Here is a 23,607-nt window from a genome sequence, read left to right on the forward strand (position 1 = left end):
TCATTCGATTCAACCGAAGCGACCATTACATTGATTGAACATGAAAACATTAATCACAAGCAAGTAACAAGAAATAATAAGAGAATGCAAAAAGGAATAATCATGTGTACATTTGTGCACGATCAGCGGAACATTGTGATTCTGTATGCATATTCAAAAAAGTAGTTATAACTAGCCGATGAATTTCAGCAAAGTGAAATAAGTTTCACAACGTTTAATATACAGTAATCTTCTTTTGTACAACTGAAAAAGTTGAAATTGCATCTCCTGAACGTGAATTTCTGCTTTACAAATGCAACAATTCAACCATTTCAACATATTAAAGCCCGTCGGCCAAAGGGAAAGAGAAAGAAAAAGCACTTCACTTAGATTGCACAATCCAAATGAACGCTATAATGTTTGCAATTAGAACTATAAATAATTTATTTCACGCAATGCTAATTTGTTTATTCCCCCCATTTCGCCAGTTAAGCAACAACAATAATAATACTAATAAAGATGTATAAAACTTTCCAAGTATTTAATGGTCCAGTATCGATTAGAACTTTAACCACTGCCCAATAGCAATAGCATGGTACTACATAATAACCAATTACACATTCAAAAAATTAATTAATATAATGTACACTGATAAAAAAGAAACAACAATAGCAAAATGTACATCATAATATAGATGTTCAGTGAGTATTGGAAAAAATTTTTAATTTTAATCACTTACAATTGCAAAATTAAAGACGATGACCACAAGCCAAGCTTATTGAATAATTTTATACGGAAAAAGTTTCGGAAATTTTATTGTCGCAATTCTTCTTCTTCTTAATTCTGTTGCAACAATAACCGATGGATATGTTCTGATTGCAAAGCTCACCTACTTGTTGGAAAAGGAAGAAAAACTGTTCTCCTCCAAAAACTGCACCAACTTTGACAACTTCTACTTTACAAATGTGCAATTTCCACATGCAAATAGTCGCATGAATTAAAATTTGACAAAAGTGACACATATTTGGCAGAAACAAAAAAAATACAATACAAGTGAACAAACATTTGGTAAAAATGATGATGCTCATTCTGATCCATGAATAAAACGGCGTGACAAGCGAATAACTCGGGGTGCCAGTCTTTTCGAACAGATTGTTCAGATAGTATTTTGCCCTCGATAAAATTACCAGCTAGTAGGATTGCTTGTCAATCAAATCCAATCAATCTGTCTCACATTCTGGAGCCAAAATCACTTTCGCGTTTTCCTGATGATCATCATCACAAGAGCATCATTTTCCAAAGCAGAAAGCAGCAAGACCAGTAGTCAAAGAGCATTTTAAAATTAAGAAATCAAAAAATTTGCTTGCAAATGTAAATTTAAAATCAAATTATCGTAAAAACAAGCATAATCCGCTTGACAAATAGAGGACTGTCGATGAAAGATATAACATTCTCACATCGACCAATGCTCTTTTTTCAAAAAGCTGTTTAATGCTCTTAATTAGCCGGTCACCTGAATGAACAATAAACTTGATAAATTTTCTTAAACAGCAGCACAAAGCTGTCTGAGCTCTAAGTTATAAATATGCATTTCAAATGATAATTCTCTATTCATTAACTAAAATTACGTCAGAGAAATTAAGTTCCAAATTGTTCAATATCGATTAATCTGAAATCAACTTAAATACACTATCAAAATTTTTACATACATACTGCAATTCGCTGTTTAAGTATTATTGACATGTCGAATGTATAATTTCACCGTAACACATTTACTTAAGCTTAGAAAAGCGTCAAAATGCTTACAAAATGTAAAATTGCATAAAATATAAATAGAAAATTACACATGAATGCATAGAAATTTACTCGCCTGGAAAGAAAATTCACTTACACACCACATTCAGAAATATACGCTGGGCATGAATTTTTAAAAATGGCAATTAATGTTCTTTGATTTTATTTGTGTGAAAAAAGATTTATTTAATTCTCATCCAATGATAAATGAAATTCATAATTGGAACACCACCGGTGGTGACAAGTTCTCACTTTCTTTCAATTGAATTTCTTACAAAGCAAAATTGATATAGCACAGCATTAATGTTGAACAAAGCAATAGCGGCAATATGTTGCCTATTTGAATTCATTCTCATCCATGTCGGCTATTCTGAAATCAATCTATATTCACCTATGGGATTTTATATGATTTTCAAAGAAAACAATCTTTAAAAAAGTGCTCTTGAAATACTTGGTTTTACATTTTGCTATATTTTCATATATTTATACAGAAAAAATTCAGCCGTAAAAAATAATACTTCACAAATGCATAGAATTTATGCAACTAGAAATTCATCAATTATTTCTAATAAACGTCATTGTGCCACTTTCTTTTGTAATTTACTTTATTTTCAACTTATTTCTACATAATAAAATCTTTTATACAAATACATCTTCTTGAGAAGCTTATCAATGATAATTTTGCATAACTCTCAAAGCCATTATTGCGTACAGCGTTCTGCTGAAATGCACATCAGAAAGCTATTGAAAAACATATTGAAAGGCAGTTTTCTTCTAAATAGTGCAATTCACAGTTCAATATTGAAATTAAGTACAAGACGAGCATTTTTAAAAGTGGAAAAATAAATACTTTATACAGTTTGATGAAAAATGGAGATTTCAATTTCAAATATCCCATCCTGTTTATTCATCACTAGATCATCAGCTAGAGAAATTCTTCAATTTAATGACATTTTAAAATACCATTTCAAAGAATTTTGGAAAGCAACAAAAATCACCAATTCCTCCAACTGACAACAAAAACTGATATTTAAATATATTGCTAAAAAGATATACTAAAAGTAGAACAAAAAACACCATTGCAAAAGACAATCGTTCATTCTCAGATATGCTTTAATACAATAACATAGCATGAGGAAAAAATTATGATGAAAAATGAAGGAAAAAAACACAAAACACCTTTCTGTTAAATACACTTGTTTCATTAATATCGTGTTAATGCTCGCGCAACAAATGCATTACTCATTTTCAATGACTATCCATATCTATGATTTCAGTTCTTCTATTACAGTGTATTATGTATTGTATTGCATGGAATTAATTGCATCAAATGTAAATTAGCATTGATAAATTAAATTATGACGCAATTTGAAGAATGTCTCACCAAATTTATTGAAATATTATTAACTCGAAAATAGGATTTGAAACACTGCCGACTAATTTGGTGCAGTAAATTATTCCACTAAATCAATGCTTCATAAATTTCAATAAAATCAATACACAGCTATAATAGTTTTCACTCCATTAAGATGCAATTGCTAATGAAAGAAAGAGTTGCTGTTTATTCAACTCACAAATTACAGGTCTCCCTATTTACCGCTTTCTTAGACCAAATTGGCAGATTATACATTGCTCATCTTACAAAAAAATAGTAGGGTCAATTTTTCATTCTAAAGAGTAAATTCACTTAAAGCCGAAATTCTGACAATAATACCAGAAATACAATTTTATGCACAAAACTATAAAAATTATTGCAATTGCAAATTCATATATGCAAACATGCCAAAATACTAATTTCACTGATGTGAAGCAACAGTTGAAAAAGATTGTCGTAAACAGCGGTTATAAAGTCATTTGTTTTGAATATTGTTTGTTAAAAGTAACAAATTATGCTATGCAAAATTTCAGTTTTATGAATTCCAGTAAATTAGACTAGTAAACAGGAGGATTTGTACTTGATCCGTTCCAAACGATCAGAAAGGCTTTACGTGCAAATTATAAAAGTGAAGCTCATGCTTGACGTGCACGTGTATTTCAATAACGTCATAAAATGGTGTGCAACGAATGAATGGAGGATGGATGGAAACAGAAGAACAAAGAAGACGGGCTGCAAAGCACTGCCCATTCCCTTTGGAAGGCATTTGTTCATGGTGATCATGATGTTTCTACTTAGTTGGAGGCAATCAAGTGACGCATCTCAGCTTGACGAATTCTCTTCACGAGCTCAAGGCAAGCTTTGGATCAACCAATTCGAACAATTGTCCATTCAAAACTGACAAAGCGTATAGAGCCAATTGCTCAGGGGGTTGTGAGCCTGTCCATTGGCTTAGGAAACAGTAAACAAAAACGATTCATCCAGTCGTACACATCAGCTAACCATACTGCCAACAATCTCTGCTCTAGAAAAGTGGGCGTTGTTTACAATTACTAATAATCCATTTCGTGTCCAGAATTATTGATTGACAGTCTTCCAGACAGATCGACTCAGTTCTTTCTGCATGTCCATCTCTCTGCAGTAGAACTTTGATTCAATTGTATTTTACCGATTGGTCAACTGTTGTTGTGAACCAATTTAGTCGAAATGTAATTGCACCACAGCAACAATGGTCATTTCACTCAACAATGGCATTTTTCCAATGACACTGATTAAACGAGTCGATAATAAATAATTATACACCACTCATTGAATGACCACTGGACATGCAAAGGTAAAAAGCCCGTCATGCTTGGAGAAGCGTAAAAGATGCCGTCGCTTCATGTAACCCCTCTCTTTGCATACTGAATAAATATTATCGAAAACACTGGTCAGGCTAAGCGTCTGAATTCAGCTTGGCTTAGATTAATTAATGGAATGACGCTTTCAATAAAACGTCGAAACAGTGCCTCTAGTGTCAAAACAAGAACTTCGGCAAACAATTTGGAGCAGATTTGATGGAGCGTCGACTTCTCGCATGGCAAAAGATCCGCTTAATTACAAAGAAAAAAGTTTCCAACTACTCTTCCCTACATTATGCCTATACATCCTGCCTGCACAGCGGCTGAATTTTCCAAAAAAAAATTCTTTTCACATCATTATTCTACTTTCACTACTTTTACCAACATTATTATACAATTAAGCTCTACAATTTTAGCTAAACCAATTTTTTCTTTCCTGTTTTTTTTGCTAAATTATTTCAGATTAAAATATTCAGACAAAACAATATACTGTTGTAGTAAGAAATTTGGCGGAAATTAATGGAGAAAATTCAAATGCAGCAAATTATACAATTGAAAAGAACAGAAAAATCAAATTCATAATAATGGATAATGAAATAGAAATTTGAATTTTTTAAAAAAGTGCAGTTGAATAGCACGCGTAGCGCACACATTTGAATAGCTCACAAAAAGAGCGGCCAGAAAGCATGAAAAGGTAGTCAACACAAAAATCAATTCATCTTAAGCTACATCAAGACAGCACTTTATGCAAGTATGAAAAACATGAAAATATTATAAAATCAATAAATCACAAAGTGTAAATTAATAATCAGTTGGCCAAGATGAAATTTCCACACGCATTTTAAAAACACTCACAAGTTATAAAATTCGTGCACAATTATTTCAAACTTTTTACAGCCACTGTCAGAAAATTACGTGCACAGATTGATTCCTACACTTCCTCCTATAAAGCCGCTTGCCACAAATTTCTGTTACATTAAATTTCATCATTCGTCTGTTGTACAAATTCACACAATCACGGAAATGTAGTGTTCAGTTTTACCAACATTTATTTATTCACTAAGCAATAAACTCAATTAGGCTCAAATACACTGAAGCAGTTTGCGCAGGCTCAGGACATTGCAACTAATCTATTGAAATTTTAATTAATCAAATTGACATCGTCTACATTATATCAGTAGATATTGTAAAAGAAAGACCTAAATTACAAATATCTCCAATCTTGCTGCACCCGGTGTTTTCTTCACTGAAATTGTTCAATGTGCAACTATAGCTGAGTGATATGTTTTCCAATTAATAGAAGCAACAACACAAGAACATCAACTACAGAAAAAAAGAAATTACTCCCTTGCGTTGTATGGAATTCATGAAATATGCAAGCAATAAATACAATTTTAAAATGCAATACATTCTATAAATAAACTTCAATTAATTGCCCAAGTTCGAAAATAATATCAACCGATAAAATGATGCACATTTGAAACTTTATTCATTAAAAAAAGTCTCTTCATTGCAAAGTTACAACATCAGTGCTATTTTATTTATTGTTTCCTGCAGACTCCAATGATGCCCGACTACCAAGACGTCACATTAAAACATTTTAGCAGAGCAAAAAAGTCTTAATGCATACTTAAAGACTTATCCAATTGACTATTTGACGGCTTTTCAATAAATCACCTTAAGCAATTTGCCTCAGAATTTAAACTGCTGATAAAGAATGTCGAAAATCATAATATTTGCATAATGCGACCCATGAACATATTTACCGCACTAAGTTAATAAAGTTAGTTGTATGAAAACTGCCGAATACTGTGCGCGTTAATTTTGCTGCAACTATGCAAAAGAAAATTTTTGAGAAAACCAGAAAAACATCAAAACCTAAGATTGAAAGCGTCAAAGTAAAACTCAATCCTGACAATCAAGCAAACAAGAAAACCGAAAATATTCACTCAAAATTCATATTGCATTAAAGTGGAGATTTAAAAAAATAACATGAATTTGAATAATTTGGTTCAAAATAGTGAAAATTTGCTTACCTGATTAAATGCAATTGTTGAAACAATTTGATCGAAGACATTCGACGAGTTTCAGCGCACATTTATAATAGTAGTGGTGGTAATCGTGAACTACCTGATCAATTTAATCACTTTTTCCATCAGCGACGTTGAACGCTGACCAATCAAACGCAAACTCTGCCTTGTCGTCATCGATCTTGCCCAAGATTACAAGCCACTGGTCACTGCTTATCTCAAATCAGCACCTACAACAAACACAGTCAATTATTACTCTTATTTAAAATTAATTCATTCTTCTGCATCAAAGTACAAATAATACAACCTTTTACAACAAACCTGTCGTCGTATCAAATTGCATCAACACCTAATACAATCAGTCAATTATAACGGTATTTGAAATTTCATCAAACGTGTCAACTGCTGACAGTGATTTGAAAATTCAACATAGTCAATAAATAATATGACTTATTTATTCATTGAATACGTCAAATATCAGGTAAAAAAAGTGACAACAGGTGAAAGTTCGCGATGGCAAAAATCGTGGAAAATTATTATTATTATTATTAACAAAAAACTTACATATTTAATAATACCAGTGATTAAATGACAGTACTGACGTTGAAACAAAACGGAAGCAACAGTTTATCAAAAACATAAAAAAGCAAATTTGAGCGGCAATTTTTGAAACAGAGACAATCAATTACAAAAAGTTGTCAAAATGATCTTCAAGTTTCAAAAATTCAAAACAAAATTTGAAATCATTTGAAAAAGATGGTCAATCAAAATAATTATTAAATTCTACATTTTTTCATGTTAATTAATGTGATATTTCCCACTTCATTATTAAAAAGTTTACAAATTTTAAAATAGTATGCTTCGCAGTGGTTAACTGAAAATCATCATTTCAAAATTTCACTAGATAATTTGACTGAAAAAAATAAAATTGATACTGAATAAATTGTCACAATTTTCAATTATTTGGCCATTATGAAAAAACAATTGAATAATTGTTTAAAAAAATCGTAACTTATGCAAATTTCAAATAAGAATTTCATAAATTTATCAAATAGTGACTTACTGTATCGATAAAATTCAATTTTAATTAATACAGCATGCAATTCCACATTTTACAACTTGAAATACTATAATTAAACTGAACTTGACTAATTATAAAATAACTTTAAATATCCACGTTTATTTTTGTAAATGAATAAAACATTATCTAATCGTCAACCAAAATGACATCGGCTAAAATTAAATTTTCTCCATAAATACATCACTATTTGAATGTTTTCATGTATTAATTAAAACAGTTGTCGGCAATTTCTTTGATACATACTATTAGCACACATTTTTCAATATTTTGCAGGTATTCCTGGAACAGTTAAAATAAAAAGCAGCATTAATACAAGCACAAAAATCACAATTACGGAACGATGAATATAAATTATCTATCATTAGGGTGCAATAATAAGCGAATAAATTACAAATTAACCCGTTGCCATGTCCAATGCGCTGTGATCGGCCTGCTGAAACTGACACGCCAACAGCAAAATCTAAATTTAAACTAACTTAATCAGCACGAAGATCAATATGATCTGCTTTGAAAGAATAAGCGTGCAATAAAATATGAACTCTATCCGAAGACTGACGAAATACTGCTTCTTTTTTTAACACGAAATAACGCATTTCAAATATTTTTAACTATTGAACATTTAAATACAATTAACTTGCAATAAGACTGACTATTCAAAAGATAATATTTTTTCCTTCATACCTACTTCATTTTGCGTGCCAGATCAACACATCAGGTAACAAACTGCAGCATTATCTTTTGAAAGCAACAGTGAGCTGATCAACTTGAGTAATAAATAAGCTCCTAAAAAACTGTGAAAAGAATTCTCGCAAAAGTATAAGAAAACTTACTCAGAACCGTGTTCTAGTAGCACTTTCGGTTTATCTCCGTTGTTTGGATCTAATGTGCAGGCAAGGTGATACAGACGAGTAATTTCTGCTGTGTTTTTGTTAGTTAAATCTCCATTAGCTAAACATGTGAAAAGTTAGAAAAAAAGAAAAAACAGTCTGATATTCACCAATTACCAGCGACACATAAACCTTGCTGATCCGCGCAAAGGCAACCAGTGATGCCATGGCTTCCACAACTAATGTATAAAAATGAAAAATAAAATATTTTAATCACAGATTTATTACTTACATTTCCGAAAATTTTTCCAAAAATAGTTTCTCCATACTTGAACTAGAAATAGAAAAAGTTAAACGTATTATTTACATTCATTATCGAACAACTTCTTCTGATGAAGCATTTCATTCCATCCTAACTAACAAAAACAAACTATGCACATTTTTGCTCTTGTTAATGAAAAATTTCTGAAAAACAAAAAATATTTTCCTAATTTCTGACGCAATAATTAATCATAACACATCTTTATCAAGCAGATGAATTGACGTTGCATTGACGAAATTTTTCGAATTCAGTAAAAAAACTTTTATAATTCAAAATTATTTTTCTTGAACGTAAATAATCACACAAATCATCACGAAAAAGCAAAATGATTACAAATTAACAAATTACTCTGTTTCATCTCTTATATTACTGTAAATCAACAGCATAAGAATATATTGAAAATCAAGAATTAATCACCAATAATTTAAATTATTCGTATTTCTAATTCAAATTACATAAATAAATAAATAAATAAAAATAAATAAATATATAAATATATATATACATATATATTTGTATATTTTCAAAATTTGTGGTTATGTAAGATAACGGTTACTACTTTGATCTTGATTACATCTTACTGTAAATTATTGTTACGAGTCATAAAGTAAATTTTGTGGCAAATTTTTAAATTCGCCTAGCATTATTGAAAAAATCGCAAAACTTATTCCTACTTTTTATAGGTAAAATGCAGTTTCTGCCCGTAGTAAAAAGCCTTTTAACAGAATACAAGAAGTCGACGCCGATACGTTTGAAACTGATCGATGCGTACATGTTATGTATTTTATGGACTGGCATTATCCAGTTTATATATTGCTGCATTGTGGGCACATTTCCATTTAACAGCTTCTTGGCTGGTTTCATTTCCTGCGTAGCATCGTTTGTGCTTGCATGTTCGTTAAGAATCCAAGTGAATCCACAGAACAGGCAGCAGTTTCCTGGAATCAGTCAAGAAAGAGCATTCGCGGATTTTATTTTTGCACATGTTATCTTACATTTGGTGGTAATCAACTTTATTGGCTGATACCAGTCGATAGGTCTTTGGTAATATGTGTGCTTTCTTAAAGCTTTGGCGAATTAAAACGAAGAATATACTTTGTTACACTTGTTGTGTACTTTTATGTTTTCCCTATTACTTTTATGGACTCTTTCAACAGTTTTATTTCAGTTAACAGCGATCAGTAACATGCGGCATGAAACAAACAAACAATGATAATTACACAAAACGTTCAACCTATAATAATTGAAAATTTGTGAGATCTATTCAACGCAAGACTGCACTAGCTCGTTGAATGCACACGGTTGATCTGCATAAACGTGATGACCCGCAGCACGTACAATCTAAACAAAGATTTTTAGTACTGATAGATGTGTAGATTTTTCAAATCTGCTGGCATACTTCAACTCGAACTGAAGTTTTGTTGCTCAACAATTTTTGGATAGTAATTCCAGGTTTTTGGTCAACCCATGAACGACTTCCATGTCTAAGTTATAATATTGTATTTTCAAATACAATTTTCACAGCTTTTACAAATATGATTTCTTACATAAATGTGATTGGTATATTTCGGGACATCAATGGAAGACGCTTGACCATTGGTCGTTTGGCCCATCCAAAAGGAACAGATATTGATCGAAATGCCGATTCACCACTGAAAATAAAATTTCAATGTGCAGTGCAAAAATGAAATTAAGAAATAAATATTCACGTTGGTTCGGGCATGTTGATGAGATATAAATAACTGTAAAGCAATCGCTGCATTTTTTCATGTTCAAAATACTTTGTTCCTATGTCTGGCCGTAGTTTGCGAATGAGAGACGGAGCTAAAAATCAAAATCATGTTAAATATTCACATAAAAATTTCAGCAGTATTCACCTGCAGGACCAACTAAACGAATAAGTGACAACGGATTGCACGAGTTGAAAAATCCTGTTATAGAACTTATCCACATTGGTGTAGAGTTTGATGATTCCCGTTCGTCAGGTTTTTCAGCAAAGCCCCAAGGATCAACTAACAGCAAGTGGTTTACGTGGGTTGGATATTCAAGAACATAAGCAGCAGCTAGATATCCACCTGCAATAAGCAAAGCGCTATCAAGCATTCATCAGATTCAAACAATGACTGATGAGAAAATGTTAAACATTATTCTATTATAATACCAAAAGCATGACCCAATAGATAAAAATTTTTCAGTTTCATAAAACGTCTCCAATCTTCAATAGATTTAATCCACATATTTTCTGCTGCGACACTGTCTTGAGAAAATTGGATTCGACTTGAACGACCAAAACCTGCAAGTTGAAAAATATTTTACCCATTCCTAAAATGAAATAAACCTTTACCAAGCAAGTCTAACGAATAAACAACCCGTTTTTCGGAAAGAGCTTCAAAATTTTTCAGCCACATCACTGAACCACTACCAAAGCCGTGTAAAAGTACCATGGGAGGACGAGCAAAATAATCGTGATCCGCTTCATTTTTACAAACGGTCACTGTCCAAAGATGAGCCTGGCCATCAAGAACTGGTATAAACTGACATCTGACAGAAGCATTTAATTCTGAGTACAAAAAAAGTACAACATTAAATTTGCATGAGAAAATTACTTCGAAACCAAAAATTAATAAATCCTAACCAGTATAAAGTCGAGCTTCAATATTTTCTAAAGTATTGCTAACCATACCGTTCAACAGCATATCAGTGACGTAACGAAAATAATTATAACTGTTCAAAATCAAATTCAAGTTAAAGAACTGCATAAATTCAAAGAATCATCTAAACTATCGCCATATCCAACTTGCTTGTTTGCCAACGAATTTTGCTTCATACAGTAAACAAATTAAATTACTGATAAGTAAGCATCAATAGATTAGCAATTATTACACACGCTAATAATCAGTCAGGCATAAGATAGAACGCAGAGCCTATAATTTAAATCTGAAATTTTACAAAAATATTAAATTTCCACGAATTATCATAGAACTAAGGCGCGTCCATCACTTGGAAGGCATGAATAACAGTAAATTAAATTAGATTTGCCTAAATCTGACTAGAATACTAAAAAATTATTAAGGAAACGAAATAATAAATCAAGAAGCATTTTTTTTCTTCGACTTTTCTCAACAATAATAGTTTTTGCATCAAGCATGACTTACTTTATTGTTCAACTGATGATAGAAAAGGTTCATGTGTTATGTTTATGCATATGAATATTAAAATCTTCTATTTGCAGAAATTGTTCTGAACTAAAAGCAGAGTTCATAATAAATAAATAAATAAATATATATATATATATATATATATATATATATATAGATTTTGTAAAAAAAAATTCAATATTTCATGGAACATGATCTTTATGCTTTTATAATAGAAATTTGTCAAATAAACATTCAACAAGGACATGTTGAATGTAAAGTTGACTTTTTGAGGACATTATTTTTCGTGAATGAATCAAACTGATGAAGTGGAACTGTTTTGGCAGAGTACGCCATTTATTATTATACTTATTAACTATTCAAGCTGAAACGATTATCTCTAGGGAGACTTCCGGTTGTCACATTGTCCTGCTGTGAATCCTTGGTGAAAACAGTAGGTAAACGCCGACTAGCATCGATGATAGCCAGTAGGTGGACGAGGTGACACTGATTGTTCCTCATGTTTAGAAATGAGGGAAAAAATGGACGTTTTGCTCCACCTGTGCTGTCTGCCAGTGCAGGAGACAAACGGTCCTGCTGCAGTGGCCAATATTCTAGCATTGCTAACGTTGGCGGTCAATCAGAGCCCATTTACAATCAGAGAAGTGCACGTCCGCCAATGACCTATGGGAAAGTGCATAAATGGAGAGGTCGAAGCGGTAAATACTGCTCCAAACCAGTGCTAGATTAAATCAGCTGCACAGAGCTGAATGCACGTCAGTGAATTGTTTTTTGTCACAAATTTCAGTTTTACAACATTTTCACTTGTGTACTTGATTTTTATTTGATTAATACTTTATACTTGTAGTGAACTGCTTAGAGTGCACAAATAAGTAAGCTTATTAACTATTAATACAGTACAATTTTATTTCTAATTTTCAATAATAATAAAAAATGATAATTTCCCAACTAGCTTTACGCAAAGAACATATCACATTGTTAGCTTTCAAAGCATCTGTTAAAAATTTTATAAAATATTACAGTATTTGCAGAGAGGAGTATTCAATTTTTGTAAAAAGAATAATAATTTTAAAACTAATGCTTATCATTTACACAACAATGATTTTGATTGATTTCAACAAAGTGGATAAATTAAATTTCAGCAAATAATCTTTGAAAAAAAAGGAAAACAACTTCAAATGGAAGCAAATATTTGCCTACATAAACTGTGTTAAAATTATTCATCAGTGGTAAAATAAAAGCAAACACGATGAGAATTCATTTGCTCAAGCAGACAACCATATTAATAGAAAGCAAATTCATCAGTTCGCCTATTTGAAAATTAATTAGTTTTTAATAATGCTGCATTTTTGATAATATTTGCTGTGAAATTCCAAATTCTATTTATTATATCCATAAATTGCAGTGTGCACAAGCTTTTAAAAGTGAAAACTTTTCACTCGGCAATCTTGGCTCCAAGTGCAAGCTCATTTTCAGCAACTTGTTTTGCTCGAATCAATTAGCACTGCAAAGTGTTGCTTCAGCATCAGAAGTGCTTGAACATGAGGAACAATTTGTTTGAATAAGCAATTGGATAAGCTCCGGATTAGCAGGCAATTATTAAGTCATTAGTTTTAAATAATTTGACTTGGTTAAGGGTGAAAATTATTATAAAATTATTACACTTGTTAATTTTTTAACAATTGTAATATACATACAGTATGGGCATAGTTGACAGTTATTGTGGGGCTGGGAGTGGAATATCATTGCACACAGTAAGCATAAAATGTGGATGGGTTCAATATTAGATTAAAAAAGACCATGCTTAAATTAACAACGTTGAGTATTTTTTTCACCAACTACACCAAATTATCGTCTATTTTTAACATCTACAGTTGATTAGATCAAAAATGCATTTTCATTTGCATGAATTGCAACTGCAATCCGAAGCGATCAAAAGGATCAAGCATTCATCATTTTATAATTCGGTGATAAATGTTTAATGAATGGCATTTTTACTCGTCTATTTTTCAAATAAACAATTAAAAATTGTCAATATGAAAAGTGAATGAGAAGAAGAGTGGAGAAAAAAAAATTAACTCGTTCACGAACAATGGAATGAGCAGGTGAACAGGGGTGTAATGGTAATAATTGAACGAACAATTGCCAAATGAGTATACTACGGTGGGATGGACGGAGGGAGGGACGGTTGAAAAGAAACCGTTTCACTTGCAAGCGGTACCAGTGGGGGCAGTTTGATTGAAGACAATTATTACAATCTCAGCCTGTGTGTTTATAGATTGGACGATTGAACGTCCGCTTACAATTGTCATTATTATCTTCCAACTGGCTAGTTGGCAGCGGAATGGCAGGCGTATATACAGGTCATCTTCGCCTTGGGGAATTATTAAGCCGTATTTGATGACCTATTCACAAAGCTATTACTTACGATTATACAATTGAAAATGATGTGCGATTTCCTTCATGCCACGGAAAATTGTTTTTAATTGTCATGTAATTTTAATTTTTTTTCCTTAACTTTTCTATTCAGAAACTTGTCCAACGCCGTGCATTTATTCGTCTTCGATTGAACATTAAATAAAAAGTAGCAGAATTGAAAAGATAGCAACGAACAGCAACAACAACAACAACAGCATAGCAAACTTGAAAATGCACAATTGTATCTATGCTTTTTCATTTACAAAATTATGCATTTGGTCATTTTGTATAGTGAAAGTAGTTCACGAAAAAAAATTATCATAAAACATTCCAACCTTGACAGGGTGCAAAATTAGTTAGAACTTTATTTAAAGCTATGTTTCATTATCCGATTTGCACATATATAAATATTTATTCATCACTTATTAATTTACTGTAGTCAACTTCTACTACTTCATTTTATCCGTTTGTCTATTTCTGGGACAGTTTTTGCTACTTACTTTTCTCTCGAGATATTACACTTATCAGTATTTTTTGAGTAGATAATTTTATGTATTTGTCTTTTGTATTTGTAATAATATACACTGTTTGTGAATTACTTTTGAAAAGTTTAAATAAGGAAAAATGGACAATTGTTATTCATGCACAAATGAAAATTGACACCAGTTTACAACAAGAAAATCGTCATGCTAACTATCTCGGTCGTGTAGTAACAATAAAATCAACAATGCTCATGATAATAGTGGTAAAGATCAAACTGAAATCAGTTAAATTAGTCGTTTTATACTTTTTCATTTCAAAGTATAATAATGCTAATGGACGAAACAGCTGGTGCGAATGTTCGTTTGCCAAACAAGTTGCTTAACATTGTAGCACAGCAGCAATGCGACAGTTGTTTATTCTGCACTGCAGCTAACATTTAAGCAACAAGTAGGTAAATTCAAATGGACCAGAGTTTTGGAAAATAAACTACATACAGTCCGATTGCATGAATCCTCAGCCAGTCGGTTGCAAACTCAAAAATCACATTAAACAAAAATTGATGAAATGAAATGAACGAAGAACGAAGGAAATACATGCAGTCATATACATTAGTATATTGTCACATTCAATTATTTGCATACACAAATGTATGTAAATAGTTGTGATGGTTGAAAGTGATTTGAATCAGACGAATTTCATATGCAGCCGATTTTGTCGCGTTGTTGGCTGAATATACACACGAACGATTGCAACCTTTGTTCAAGCTTGATTTTGCAGACAGTAAGCTTTCCAGCGGAGTGGAAAAGCTAACGAATTTGTTTGAATTTCCATGCTAAATGTCTTGTTTGTTAACTATTTCAATGATTATTAATAATAATTGTTTAAAAAGGAAAGTGTTTATTACAGTATTGATTTTTTTAATAAACATTCATCATTTCTTTGATTAATCATCATTTGTGAATGATGATTTTAAGAAAAAAATAATAAACTTTTCGAAACATCCCTTGGAATTTGCAAATCTTAAACCTTAGATTATTCTGGTTATTTTTTCGGATCATCAGCATCAGTTCAAAAGTAGCAATTCATCGACTCAATTGGTCATTTTGAATTGCAAATTTTCAATTCTATAGAAAAGGTAATTGACTTTGTCGACCTGAGCATTACAAACAAGCTGAAAAGTCAAAAGCGCGATCAGACTATGATGATCGATTGTTGCTATTATTATAATTCAGGATGATTGTTGTTCGGTTCTGTTCTAATAAACTAACTATTCACCATGTTCATTCTTTTTTTTCTGTTCTTTTTATTTTAAATTTACACCCCAATTTTTAGTTCAAATTATGATCTAGAATAATAAAATTTTTGATCAAACTGATGTGTCTCGCTTGCCAGCTAGTGAAAAATAATAGCAGCATAATAGCAACAATAGAAGAAACAAAAAAAATACCTAAATATCCAGCTTTTATGGTTCTTTTCAACCGACTGATGGGGCTATTAATTGCTTTTTATTTATGCTCGAATTTTAAAAGTTGTTGACTGCGTGAGAGCAATCAGAACAACAATAGATGAGAAAGCACTTTTGCAATTGTTGAGCAAGAGTTTTTTGCCAGTAAAAGTTGGACACGACATTCTCACCGAAAGTGAACCACCTGAAAGCACAACGAAGAGGCTAAAAGAGGCTCGACAATTGCAAATGAGAACACTTCCAACGTCCTTCGCATGTAGATATTGAAAAGGACCACTGGTGAGAAAGTTGTAACTCGGCCACAAGGCAGCCGGCCTCGTGAGCAGGTGATTTTCTCATCCTTTGTCCATTTCCAATTGGTCATCGGGTAAGCCCAGCGACCAAGCTGCTTTTAATAAACAGTGGACAGGCCAAAGCTAATTGACTACTACAATGGTGGCAGTTATCGCAGGCGCAATGGTGATCGAAAAGGTCCAGACAAAATACAACCTTCTGCAACTGGTCAACTGTTTCCGGTGATCAAGTAACGGGAAACGGGCAAAACTATTGGAAAACCACCATTGAACGTGGGATATTTCTGACGATTGGTGATAATTGACCAAAATGATGCTGTGAGGACAAGCCTAGCAATCCGGTTACGCTGACAAAGAATGAAAAATTATCACTTCTACGCTTCGTTTAAGCGAATTGATCAAATTGAACTAAAAAATCCTTGAACTCGCAAAAATTCACTGGCATTGCTTTTCCACCTCTTCCACCAAATTATCCCAGTTTTTTAAATTATTTTGAATTTTTTCTCTACTGAACAAGCTTGTGAATCGAAACAATCAAATGGCAAAAAGCTAATTGACGCACTGTTTATTTTTTCAAATTCGTTACTGATAATAATTTCCAAAACATAACTGCACAATAAAGAAATGCAGTGCTTTTTCCAAAAATGATCTAAAGTTTAAAAACAATCCATCATTTTATTGATATTTCCAAATCATTATGCTTGGAACATTTTTCACATGTAATTTCCATTTGGTGTGCATGTGAAATTTAGAACATTTACGAGGTTGCACAACGCTCGTGATTATGCAAATTTGGAACAACTGAAGTCAAACCTAGCAAGCAAAAATAAACCACTCGAAAAATTAAAAATACAATTTTTTCGGGATTATTTAAAAATTTGCATTCTCTCGGTCATGCTTTGCTGCTTTTTTGTTTTGCCATGTCCTGGTTAGTATAGTTTGAAAACAGCATGTTAAAAGTTGAATGTGGCCAAAATGTTGCTCGCTTTGGATCGCACTAAATTAAATTATCATTTCTATTGGAGATAGATGATTTACAAACGGAGCACACTTCGGCCCACTAGCATTACTTGGCTACCTGCTGTGAGCAAAGAAAATGATCGACAATGAAGCTGTCAATTTTCACAGGGTCGTTTTCCATTACTTCACTTCACAGAGCAACAGCTTAACTTCTGTTGCAATCCAAGTGCATTGTCGGTCAATTTAGAACCACAGAACCAAGATCAGTGCCCATTGTCAACCACTCAACGGGGTTCCTTTGCAAAACGTAAAATCAGTTACTCGCCAATTGACCTGACGTCATCAAAGCCAGGTTAAACACAAGTTACCTTTCTATAAGCACCACTACGAACAAGATTCATCTCCTGCCGTGAGTCGGCTTGTTCTCTACTGTAGGACATGCAATTCATCAGAAATGGACCGTTAAAAATACGCCCACAACGAGATTGATACAATAGCGAGAATGTTATTGTCAGTAAGCGGAATTAGCTGCTGACCATCTGTGGTCATCTGGGCAGCCCACCGACCAACTAGTTGCGTCAGTGTTTGTCTGTGACGGTCACTTCCCGATGGATCAGGATATGGTAAAAAATTAAGAGAACACTCAGTGATCATCGTTTAATTGCTGGCCTCGTCACCCAACCGAACAGTCATCAGTATACAAATTTAGCCGACCGTTACTGACTGCCGCTCACCTGGCTAATTGGTTTATGGTACCGTCTAGCGTCCTTGAAGTCGTTATTTTAGCTATGAAAACTCTGTCACCAATTTCCACTCTAAATTACAGAGCTTTGACTTTATAATATCCTTAATTTAATGTTTGACAGTAAATTACTTCTGGGTACAATAATGGACTTTTTGAGGTCAATAGCAGTTTGCCATTTCTAGCCTCAGCATAGCTTGATGCTTTATACAGGAAATCATAAATTCTAATCTGCAGGTGCACATTATTTCCTGAACCCTTTAATCTGTTTTCAGTTGTGATAACTTTTATTACATCCACCTCACACTTGTCATTCATTATTTCACTTTTGACATTCACAATTCATACGCCTAATCTAATAGCTATTACTATTACCTACTTACTGTCTGTGCACAAGATCTGAAATTAAAAACAACAAGCATTTCAGCCCCATTGAATCAATACTTATACCTGCTAATATTTCTCTTACTCTTACAGACTTCTTATTAAATCGGACAATCTTAAAAACGTTTTTGATTTGTGAATTGTTTCAACTTGATAAACTAAATGTTCCATATAATAAGATTGTTGTAAATAAATTTATTATTTCAGCACTTCCGCCAGAAAAAGCATAAACTTTTTTATTCAACACTAGAAATGGAAATTTACAATCACTCATTCTGAGTCAATCACTCATTTTGTGCAGGATTTCCACAGTTACGCCCTTTGATAAAGCAAATTTTGAACATGTGAATTTCACCAGGTAAATTGTTCTCTGATCATGCCGGATGAACAAAACGTGAATAGCACTTAACAACAAAAAATGTCGGAAATCAAATGTTAGCATTTTATAGTGTGACTATTTTATGTTAATTGCAATTACTGTAGAAAGGCGACATGAGCATTTTCAGCAAAAAAGACCCATCATAGATCACAGAAGATATCTAGCAAAGTAAACTGTTGAATATGTAAATCTCAAACATTGCACAGAATTAAAATCAAAGCTGTTTGTTGTTGAAAATTGTTGATACGCTTGAACAACTGTAGTAAACTATTCATATGAAGAAGAAGAAGAAGAAGTAAAATGATCCAGAGAAAAACTTTTCCACACTCTCAGAAAACACTAATAACTGAGATAATTACTTTAATCGTCGTGAAATCTTGATGACCTGTTAAGATAAATATCACTATAGGTGAGGACGCGATGCTTTTTCATATCGCTCACTAGGAGGCGTTTGCGCTTCCACTAGCCAATCAGCGTTGCCGTTTCTAAGTGACAGCCGTTGCAACGATAGCTGTTCAGTTATTCATAAAGCGAAGCTCACCAATAGTGGTTGCATTTCTTTCTGTCTGTTTGTTCAGTGCAAAACCGCTCACGATGACAACAAAGTCATTTTTGATATCAGATATTTTGAACTGTGAATCTGCTGCGGCTGCAGTTTTCGACGACGCAGCCAGTTTAGCACCTTCTGAAGATAGTGAAGATCAATCATCAAGGGAATTCAGTAAGCTGCGTGTTTGCAAAACTGAATTAGCCTATTGAATTCGTGATCATTTATGTTATGTTATGTTTCATTTCAGTCAACTCTGACGGTGAGCAATCAGAAGGAAAAAATCGACATTCATCATTCAGCTCCAGAAAAGTTCGCAAAGCGAGAACCATTTTCACAGATCAGCAGCTGAAAGCTTTGGAAGAAAGCTTCGAACAACAAAAATATTTATCTGTTCAAGATAGGTTGGACCTTGCCAAGCAGTTGAAGTTAAGCGATACCCAGGTGAAAACTTGGTATCAGAATCGAAGGTCAGTATTGGTGTGATTCACAGTTCTGATTTCACATGTTATCAATGAATAATAGTTTGCATTTTAGAACAAAATGGAAACGTCAGTCTAGTGTCGGTTTGGATCTGCTTAGTGAGATAGATAACATGGCCGCGGTGCAGCATCTTTTGCGTACAAATCCGTACTGGTCATCTTATTTGTCTAAATCAGTTGCTAATTCCACTGATTCATTCCAAGCTTTGAAGAACTGCATTCCTTATTTGCAATCAGCTCCCAACGCGAGTGTCGGCTACACGTCTATGAACAGCAGAAACACCACAACCACTAGTCAAATGCTGCCCGTAGAATTGAGCATGCTGTCAGGCTATGCATCATCCATATTTTCATCCGTTTCATGTCGTTGAAAACAAACATATCAACCGCATCATTGACAGTTTCTCAATGGTAGTGTTGCTTTTCCATTGATCAGAGAAGTTTCAAGTTCATTCACATTGTTGCATTGATAGCAATATTCTGTTGTATAATTCATTTCAAATTTTGCACCACTCGCCCCATCCTGCCGGTACCAAAGCTTTACGGTGTGCTTATTAACTATTGAATGTTATTAATTTTTGTTTTAAAACGCTTCTTTGTTTGTATTAGCACTGCTGTCATATTCATCTAGTTTATGCCGCTTTGCACATTTCTGGTCAACAAAAAAGTTGGAAGTAAAATAGCACTATTTTGAGCTCGTTGTTGTTTTTAAGTTAACTGTGACAAAAATAGCAACTTCAGACAAGCAAGCACACAAGCTGCAGGAAAATTTCACGTGCGCTGACATAACTGCGTTCACATGATCGTGAAATCATCCACAGAACAGGTTCTGATTTGAAGCCATTTTTAGGTTCAACTGATCTGATGCGAAACATTCGAAGCTAGCAAATGTCGGTTCAATTTAGACCGTACTGAACGCGGTTAATTAGCTATAGCAAAAATGGACAGACTGATTTGATTGAATTGATAAAGTAAAACTTAAAGCAGGCTAAAAATTTAGTCATATTACAACGCTTTCAGCAACTGCTCAGCAAAAAATGAAAGAAAAAACATCAGATATATTATTAAACTGTGAAACTGTGCAAAATTTAAAATCGTGACAGTTTTCATTGATGAATAATGAATAAGCACGCTTTTGCTACCGGTCTTTGGTACTGAGCAATGCGACCCTGTTATTCACAACTGTCAGGGGTCGGATTGAAAATTCAATTATCTAACCTCTGCAAGAGAATTTGCTAAATAAGTTAAAAAGACTTCTGTCAGTACATTGTAAAGAACTTGAAAAGACCATTATATATGACTTTTCAACAAAGTGACACTGTCTGATTGTTTACCATTTTATTTCAAAAGTAAAAAATAGAAAAACACACTTCTACCATTATACACTTATTTGCAGAACTTTTACAAAATTGAGTCATCGGTGCTATTATTCTTACAAATCTGGTTTTAAAATTGTTTGACGACATCCTTTCATGAAAGACTTTTCCTATTCACTACTTCAAAGAAACAAGGACAATGAGAATGCCCTGTTTACAGCAGCACTAAGCAAACGCATAATTATTTCATTATTTGAAAATCTTAGCTAAGGTTAGCATTATGTGAACGTTACGGGCAGAAGAAATATGGGCACATCATTATAGAGGGAAATGATGTGGAAAATATTGTTGCCCGTCTTTAATTTTCAATTTTCCCGTCACTAATAATAACTTTCACAAATTGCTAGCTATTGTTACAATTATTTGAAATTACATTCATATGTTCCTATGTTTATATATTTGATAAGTAAAAATTGATATAACATGCAATCAAACAAAATCTAATAATGCAAAATTTACATTCCACTGAATTTTACAGAAGAAATGAATTTACCAATGTTACACTACTACTGCGTACGCAAAGTAAAATAGAAGTGAACAATTTAATTCGTAGAATAGGATGATGCTTATCACGCACGCTTTTCATAGAAATGATTGTATCAAATCATAATCAGTATTTGCATTTCATTCCTGATAATGTATGCATGCATACACGCATGCAAATACATGCATGCATGCACAGATAGCTCGGAAAATTGTAACATTGACTTGTGATCATGTTGCCATTTATTTGTGCTGACGATCAGCGAGTGAACATGGTTGAAAGGGCGACAAAAAGCTTTGGATAATAAAATTGGAAAACAACCTCCATTAGCGACCATTTCAATAGTTATACAAAATCAAGCACAAAGCACAATGCCGGTAACTGTGCAAAATTAAATTTTGAACGGCCGAATGCATCTGTTACCGTTATGCAGCTTTTCAAAGTGTTAAACAAACAAACCGGATGAGCAACTGAGAGTTATTAGAAATACACGAGTGCGTTTAATTGAAAAACAAAAAACAGAAATCAACACTTACCTTTCTGATCAGTTTAGATGCTAATATATATATAAGCATATTGAGATGCATTGGAAAAAGTTTTTCACTTGTACGGTGCAAAAATAAAAATATATTAAAGAAAAAGACAGCCCAGTAGAAGAGAATAGAAAAAATGCAGTTTTCCATTTTAGAAAACGAATCGATGAAATGCGAACGTTGCAACATTTGCATAATAGCGCTCGCTGCACTGCTTGCTCGACGCTATTTCAACTGAACAGTAAGTAAACAAGCGAGCACACTGACTCGACTGATTATGAAAGAGCCAGTGATTATAGAGCAAAACTTCGTTCGTCATGCAAATTATTTTTCAAGATACGACACTGAAATTCATGTTTATTCTATTGCGCAATAAATGTATATATGCATGATTTGACTGTTCAAAATTGATACTTCAATTCAATCAATAATGATAGTCAACAAAATGTGTGTGCGCAGTAATAAAGTATTCATTTAATTGGAAAAGTTATAATAATAATCATAATAGTTTTGAAATGTTCAGAACGTTTTCTGACTGTACTGTATGAATGAATAGAGAGATTATTGAAAAAGCATTTTTGTATTTTATTTTCCATTTCTATTTCCTTTTGCTTTATCAAAAAACAAATGTAGCGAATACATCTGTTTATTTATTTATTTATTTATTTATTTATTCATTCATTCACTTATTATGGTACATTTCCGGATAGTAAAAATGCTCCTGACCGCCCACGACCGCGGTGACGGCCGGGTCGGTTGCCGCCAAATGGGAGGCGCCAGGCATGATTCAATTTCACGGCCCAAAGAAGGCGCACAACGTGCCGTTGGTGAATTAGCCACGCTTGTATATTACTTGCCGCGCAATCAAGGCAGCTATTATTAATTGAGTCGACTGCGAAGAAGTCAGCAGACCAGCAACCAGACCAGACCAGCGACAAATTAGTCTACTTAAGTCCATTGCTCAAGCACAAAAGAGATACAATAGAGAGCGATGGTGGCTGACCGAGAGAACTAGAGAAAAGAAAACAAGATACAAAAATTGGGGACATCAAAACGGTCGGCCAATTCCAATGATAACTCTGCTTTGTCGTGAGAAGACCATACACAACGGTCCGGCGTCGTCGACCGGACCCCAATCAACAAATTTGAATTAGC

The 23,607-nt window shown here is 33.2% G+C and overlaps 8 protein-coding genes across 8 annotated transcripts; 5 read left to right on the top strand and 3 right to left on the bottom strand.

The window, feature by feature from the left end:
* Positions 1-467: 467 nt before the first annotated feature.
* Positions 468-2,129, bottom strand: Tsp_06761 (hypothetical protein). The gene is made up of 3 exons (XM_003380557.1): positions 2,026-2,129; positions 869-1,152; positions 468-577 (listed from the first exon to the last, which is right to left on the bottom strand). The coding sequence occupies exons 1-3, from the start codon at positions 2,127-2,129 to the stop codon at positions 468-470; spliced, it is 498 nt and encodes a 165-aa protein (XP_003380605.1).
* An 895-nt stretch (positions 2,130-3,024) lies between these two features.
* On the top strand, positions 3,025-4,049 carry Tsp_06762 (hypothetical protein). The gene is made up of 2 exons (XM_003380558.1): positions 3,025-3,105; positions 3,705-4,049. Exons 1-2 carry the CDS (start codon positions 3,025-3,027, stop codon positions 4,047-4,049), a joined length of 426 nt encoding a protein of 141 aa, XP_003380606.1.
* A 2,578-nt stretch (positions 4,050-6,627) lies between these two features.
* Tsp_06763 (hepatitis B virus X-interacting protein-like protein) lies at positions 6,628-9,392 on the bottom strand. Its single transcript, XM_003380559.1, has 7 exons — positions 9,346-9,392; positions 8,719-8,760; positions 8,604-8,665; positions 8,430-8,547; positions 7,999-8,059; positions 7,843-7,878; positions 6,628-6,735 (listed from the first exon to the last, which is right to left on the bottom strand). Exons 1-7 carry the CDS (start codon positions 9,390-9,392, stop codon positions 6,628-6,630), a joined length of 474 nt encoding a protein of 157 aa, XP_003380607.1.
* Positions 9,393-9,436: 44 nt separating this feature from the next.
* Positions 9,437-9,961, top strand: Tsp_06764 (dolichyl-diphosphooligosaccharide--protein glycosyltransferase subunitDAD1). Its single transcript, XM_003380560.1, has 2 exons — positions 9,437-9,751; positions 9,917-9,961. Exons 1-2 carry the CDS (start codon positions 9,437-9,439, stop codon positions 9,959-9,961), a joined length of 360 nt encoding a protein of 119 aa, XP_003380608.1.
* Positions 9,962-10,008: 47 nt separating this feature from the next.
* On the bottom strand, positions 10,009-11,936 carry Tsp_06765 (abhydrolase domain-containing protein 4). Its single transcript, XM_003380561.1, has 9 exons — positions 11,904-11,936; positions 11,432-11,501; positions 11,087-11,308; positions 10,910-11,041; positions 10,626-10,823; positions 10,530-10,572; positions 10,296-10,400; positions 10,148-10,232; positions 10,009-10,089 (listed from the first exon to the last, which is right to left on the bottom strand). Exons 1-9 carry the CDS (start codon positions 11,934-11,936, stop codon positions 10,009-10,011), a joined length of 969 nt encoding a protein of 322 aa, XP_003380609.1.
* Positions 11,937-15,133: 3,197 nt separating this feature from the next.
* Positions 15,134-16,799, top strand: Tsp_06766 (conserved domain protein). The gene is made up of 4 exons (XM_003380562.1): positions 15,134-15,215; positions 15,513-15,587; positions 16,337-16,517; positions 16,682-16,799. The coding sequence occupies exons 1-4, from the start codon at positions 15,134-15,136 to the stop codon at positions 16,797-16,799; spliced, it is 456 nt and encodes a 151-aa protein (XP_003380610.1).
* A 2,825-nt stretch (positions 16,800-19,624) lies between these two features.
* Positions 19,625-20,430, top strand: Tsp_06767 (homeobox protein ceh-30). The gene is made up of 3 exons (XM_003380563.1): positions 19,625-19,751; positions 19,828-20,047; positions 20,115-20,430. The coding sequence occupies exons 1-3, from the start codon at positions 19,625-19,627 to the stop codon at positions 20,428-20,430; spliced, it is 663 nt and encodes a 220-aa protein (XP_003380611.1).
* A 2,737-nt stretch (positions 20,431-23,167) lies between these two features.
* Positions 23,168-23,606, top strand: Tsp_06768 (conserved hypothetical protein). Its single transcript, XM_003380564.1, has 2 exons — positions 23,168-23,279; positions 23,341-23,606. Exons 1-2 carry the CDS (start codon positions 23,168-23,170, stop codon positions 23,604-23,606), a joined length of 378 nt encoding a protein of 125 aa, XP_003380612.1.
* The last annotated feature ends 1 nt before the right edge of the window (position 23,607 follows it).

Source organism: Trichinella spiralis (assembly GCF_000181795.1).
Source record: "Trichinella spiralis strain ISS 195 chromosome Unknown Scfld2, whole genome shotgun sequence".
Classification (NCBI taxonomy): domain Eukaryota; kingdom Metazoa; phylum Nematoda; class Enoplea; order Trichinellida; family Trichinellidae; genus Trichinella; species Trichinella spiralis.

Coding starts and splice junctions, on each gene's coding strand:
- Tsp_06768 (XM_003380564.1), top strand. CDS start 23,168: ATGCTCCTGACCGCCCACGACCGCGGTGACGGCCGGGTCGGTTGCCGC. Junction 23,280..23,340: donor AGGCGCACAACGTGCCGTTG/GTGAATTAGCCA, acceptor TTATTAATTGAG/TCGACTGCGAAGAAGTCAGC.
- Tsp_06762 (XM_003380558.1), top strand. CDS start 3,025: ATGACTATCCATATCTATGATTTCAGTTCTTCTATTACAGTGTATTAT. Junction 3,106..3,704: donor TGGAATTAATTGCATCAAAT/GTAAATTAGCAT, acceptor CCAGTAAATTAG/ACTAGTAAACAGGAGGATTT.
- Tsp_06763 (XM_003380559.1), bottom strand. CDS start 9,392: ATGCTAGGCGAATTTAAAAATTTGCCACAAAATTTACTTTATGACTC. Junction 8,761..9,345: donor CAAAATTTACTTTATGACTC/GTAACAATAATT, acceptor TTCTATTTCTAG/TTCAAGTATGGAGAAACTAT. Junction 8,060..8,429: donor CTACTAGAACACGGTTCTGA/GTAAGTTTTCTT, acceptor GTTTAAATTTAG/ATTTTGCTGTTGGCGTGTCA.
- Tsp_06765 (XM_003380561.1), bottom strand. CDS start 11,936: ATGAACCTTTTCTATCATCAGTTGAACAATAAA. Junction 10,824..10,909: donor TCTATTGGGTCATGCTTTTG/GTATTATAATAG, acceptor TGCTTATTGCAG/GTGGATATCTAGCTGCTGCT. Junction 10,401..10,529: donor CGGCCAGACATAGGAACAAA/GTATTTTGAACA, acceptor TTTTATTTTCAG/TGGTGAATCGGCATTTCGAT.
- Tsp_06761 (XM_003380557.1), bottom strand. CDS start 2,129: ATGAGAATGAATTCAAATAGGCAACATATTGCCGCTATTGCTTTGTTC. Junction 1,153..2,025: donor AGAAATTCAATTGAAAGAAA/GTGAGAACTTGT, acceptor AATTTTATCGAG/GGCAAAATACTATCTGAACA. Junction 578..868: donor CTTCCTTTTCCAACAAGTAG/GTGAGCTTTGCA, acceptor GTTATTATGTAG/TACCATGCTATTGCTATTGG.
- Tsp_06767 (XM_003380563.1), top strand. CDS start 19,625: ATGACAACAAAGTCATTTTTGATATCAGATATTTTGAACTGTGAATCT. Junction 19,752..19,827: donor TCAATCATCAAGGGAATTCA/GTAAGCTGCGTG, acceptor GTTTCATTTCAG/TCAACTCTGACGGTGAGCAA. Junction 20,048..20,114: donor ACTTGGTATCAGAATCGAAG/GTCAGTATTGGT, acceptor TTTGCATTTTAG/AACAAAATGGAAACGTCAGT.
- Tsp_06764 (XM_003380560.1), top strand. CDS start 9,437: ATGCAGTTTCTGCCCGTAGTAAAAAGCCTTTTAACAGAATACAAGAAG. Junction 9,752..9,916: donor ATGTTATCTTACATTTGGTG/GTAATCAACTTT, acceptor GTTTTATTTCAG/TTAACAGCGATCAGTAACAT.
- Tsp_06766 (XM_003380562.1), top strand. CDS start 15,134: ATGCTAATGGACGAAACAGCTGGTGCGAATGTTCGTTTGCCAAACAAG. Junction 15,588..16,336: donor CAAGCTTGATTTTGCAGACA/GTAAGCTTTCCA, acceptor GAATTTTAAAAG/TTGTTGACTGCGTGAGAGCA. Junction 16,518..16,681: donor CAAATGAGAACACTTCCAAC/GTCCTTCGCATG, acceptor AACAGTGGACAG/GCCAAAGCTAATTGACTACT.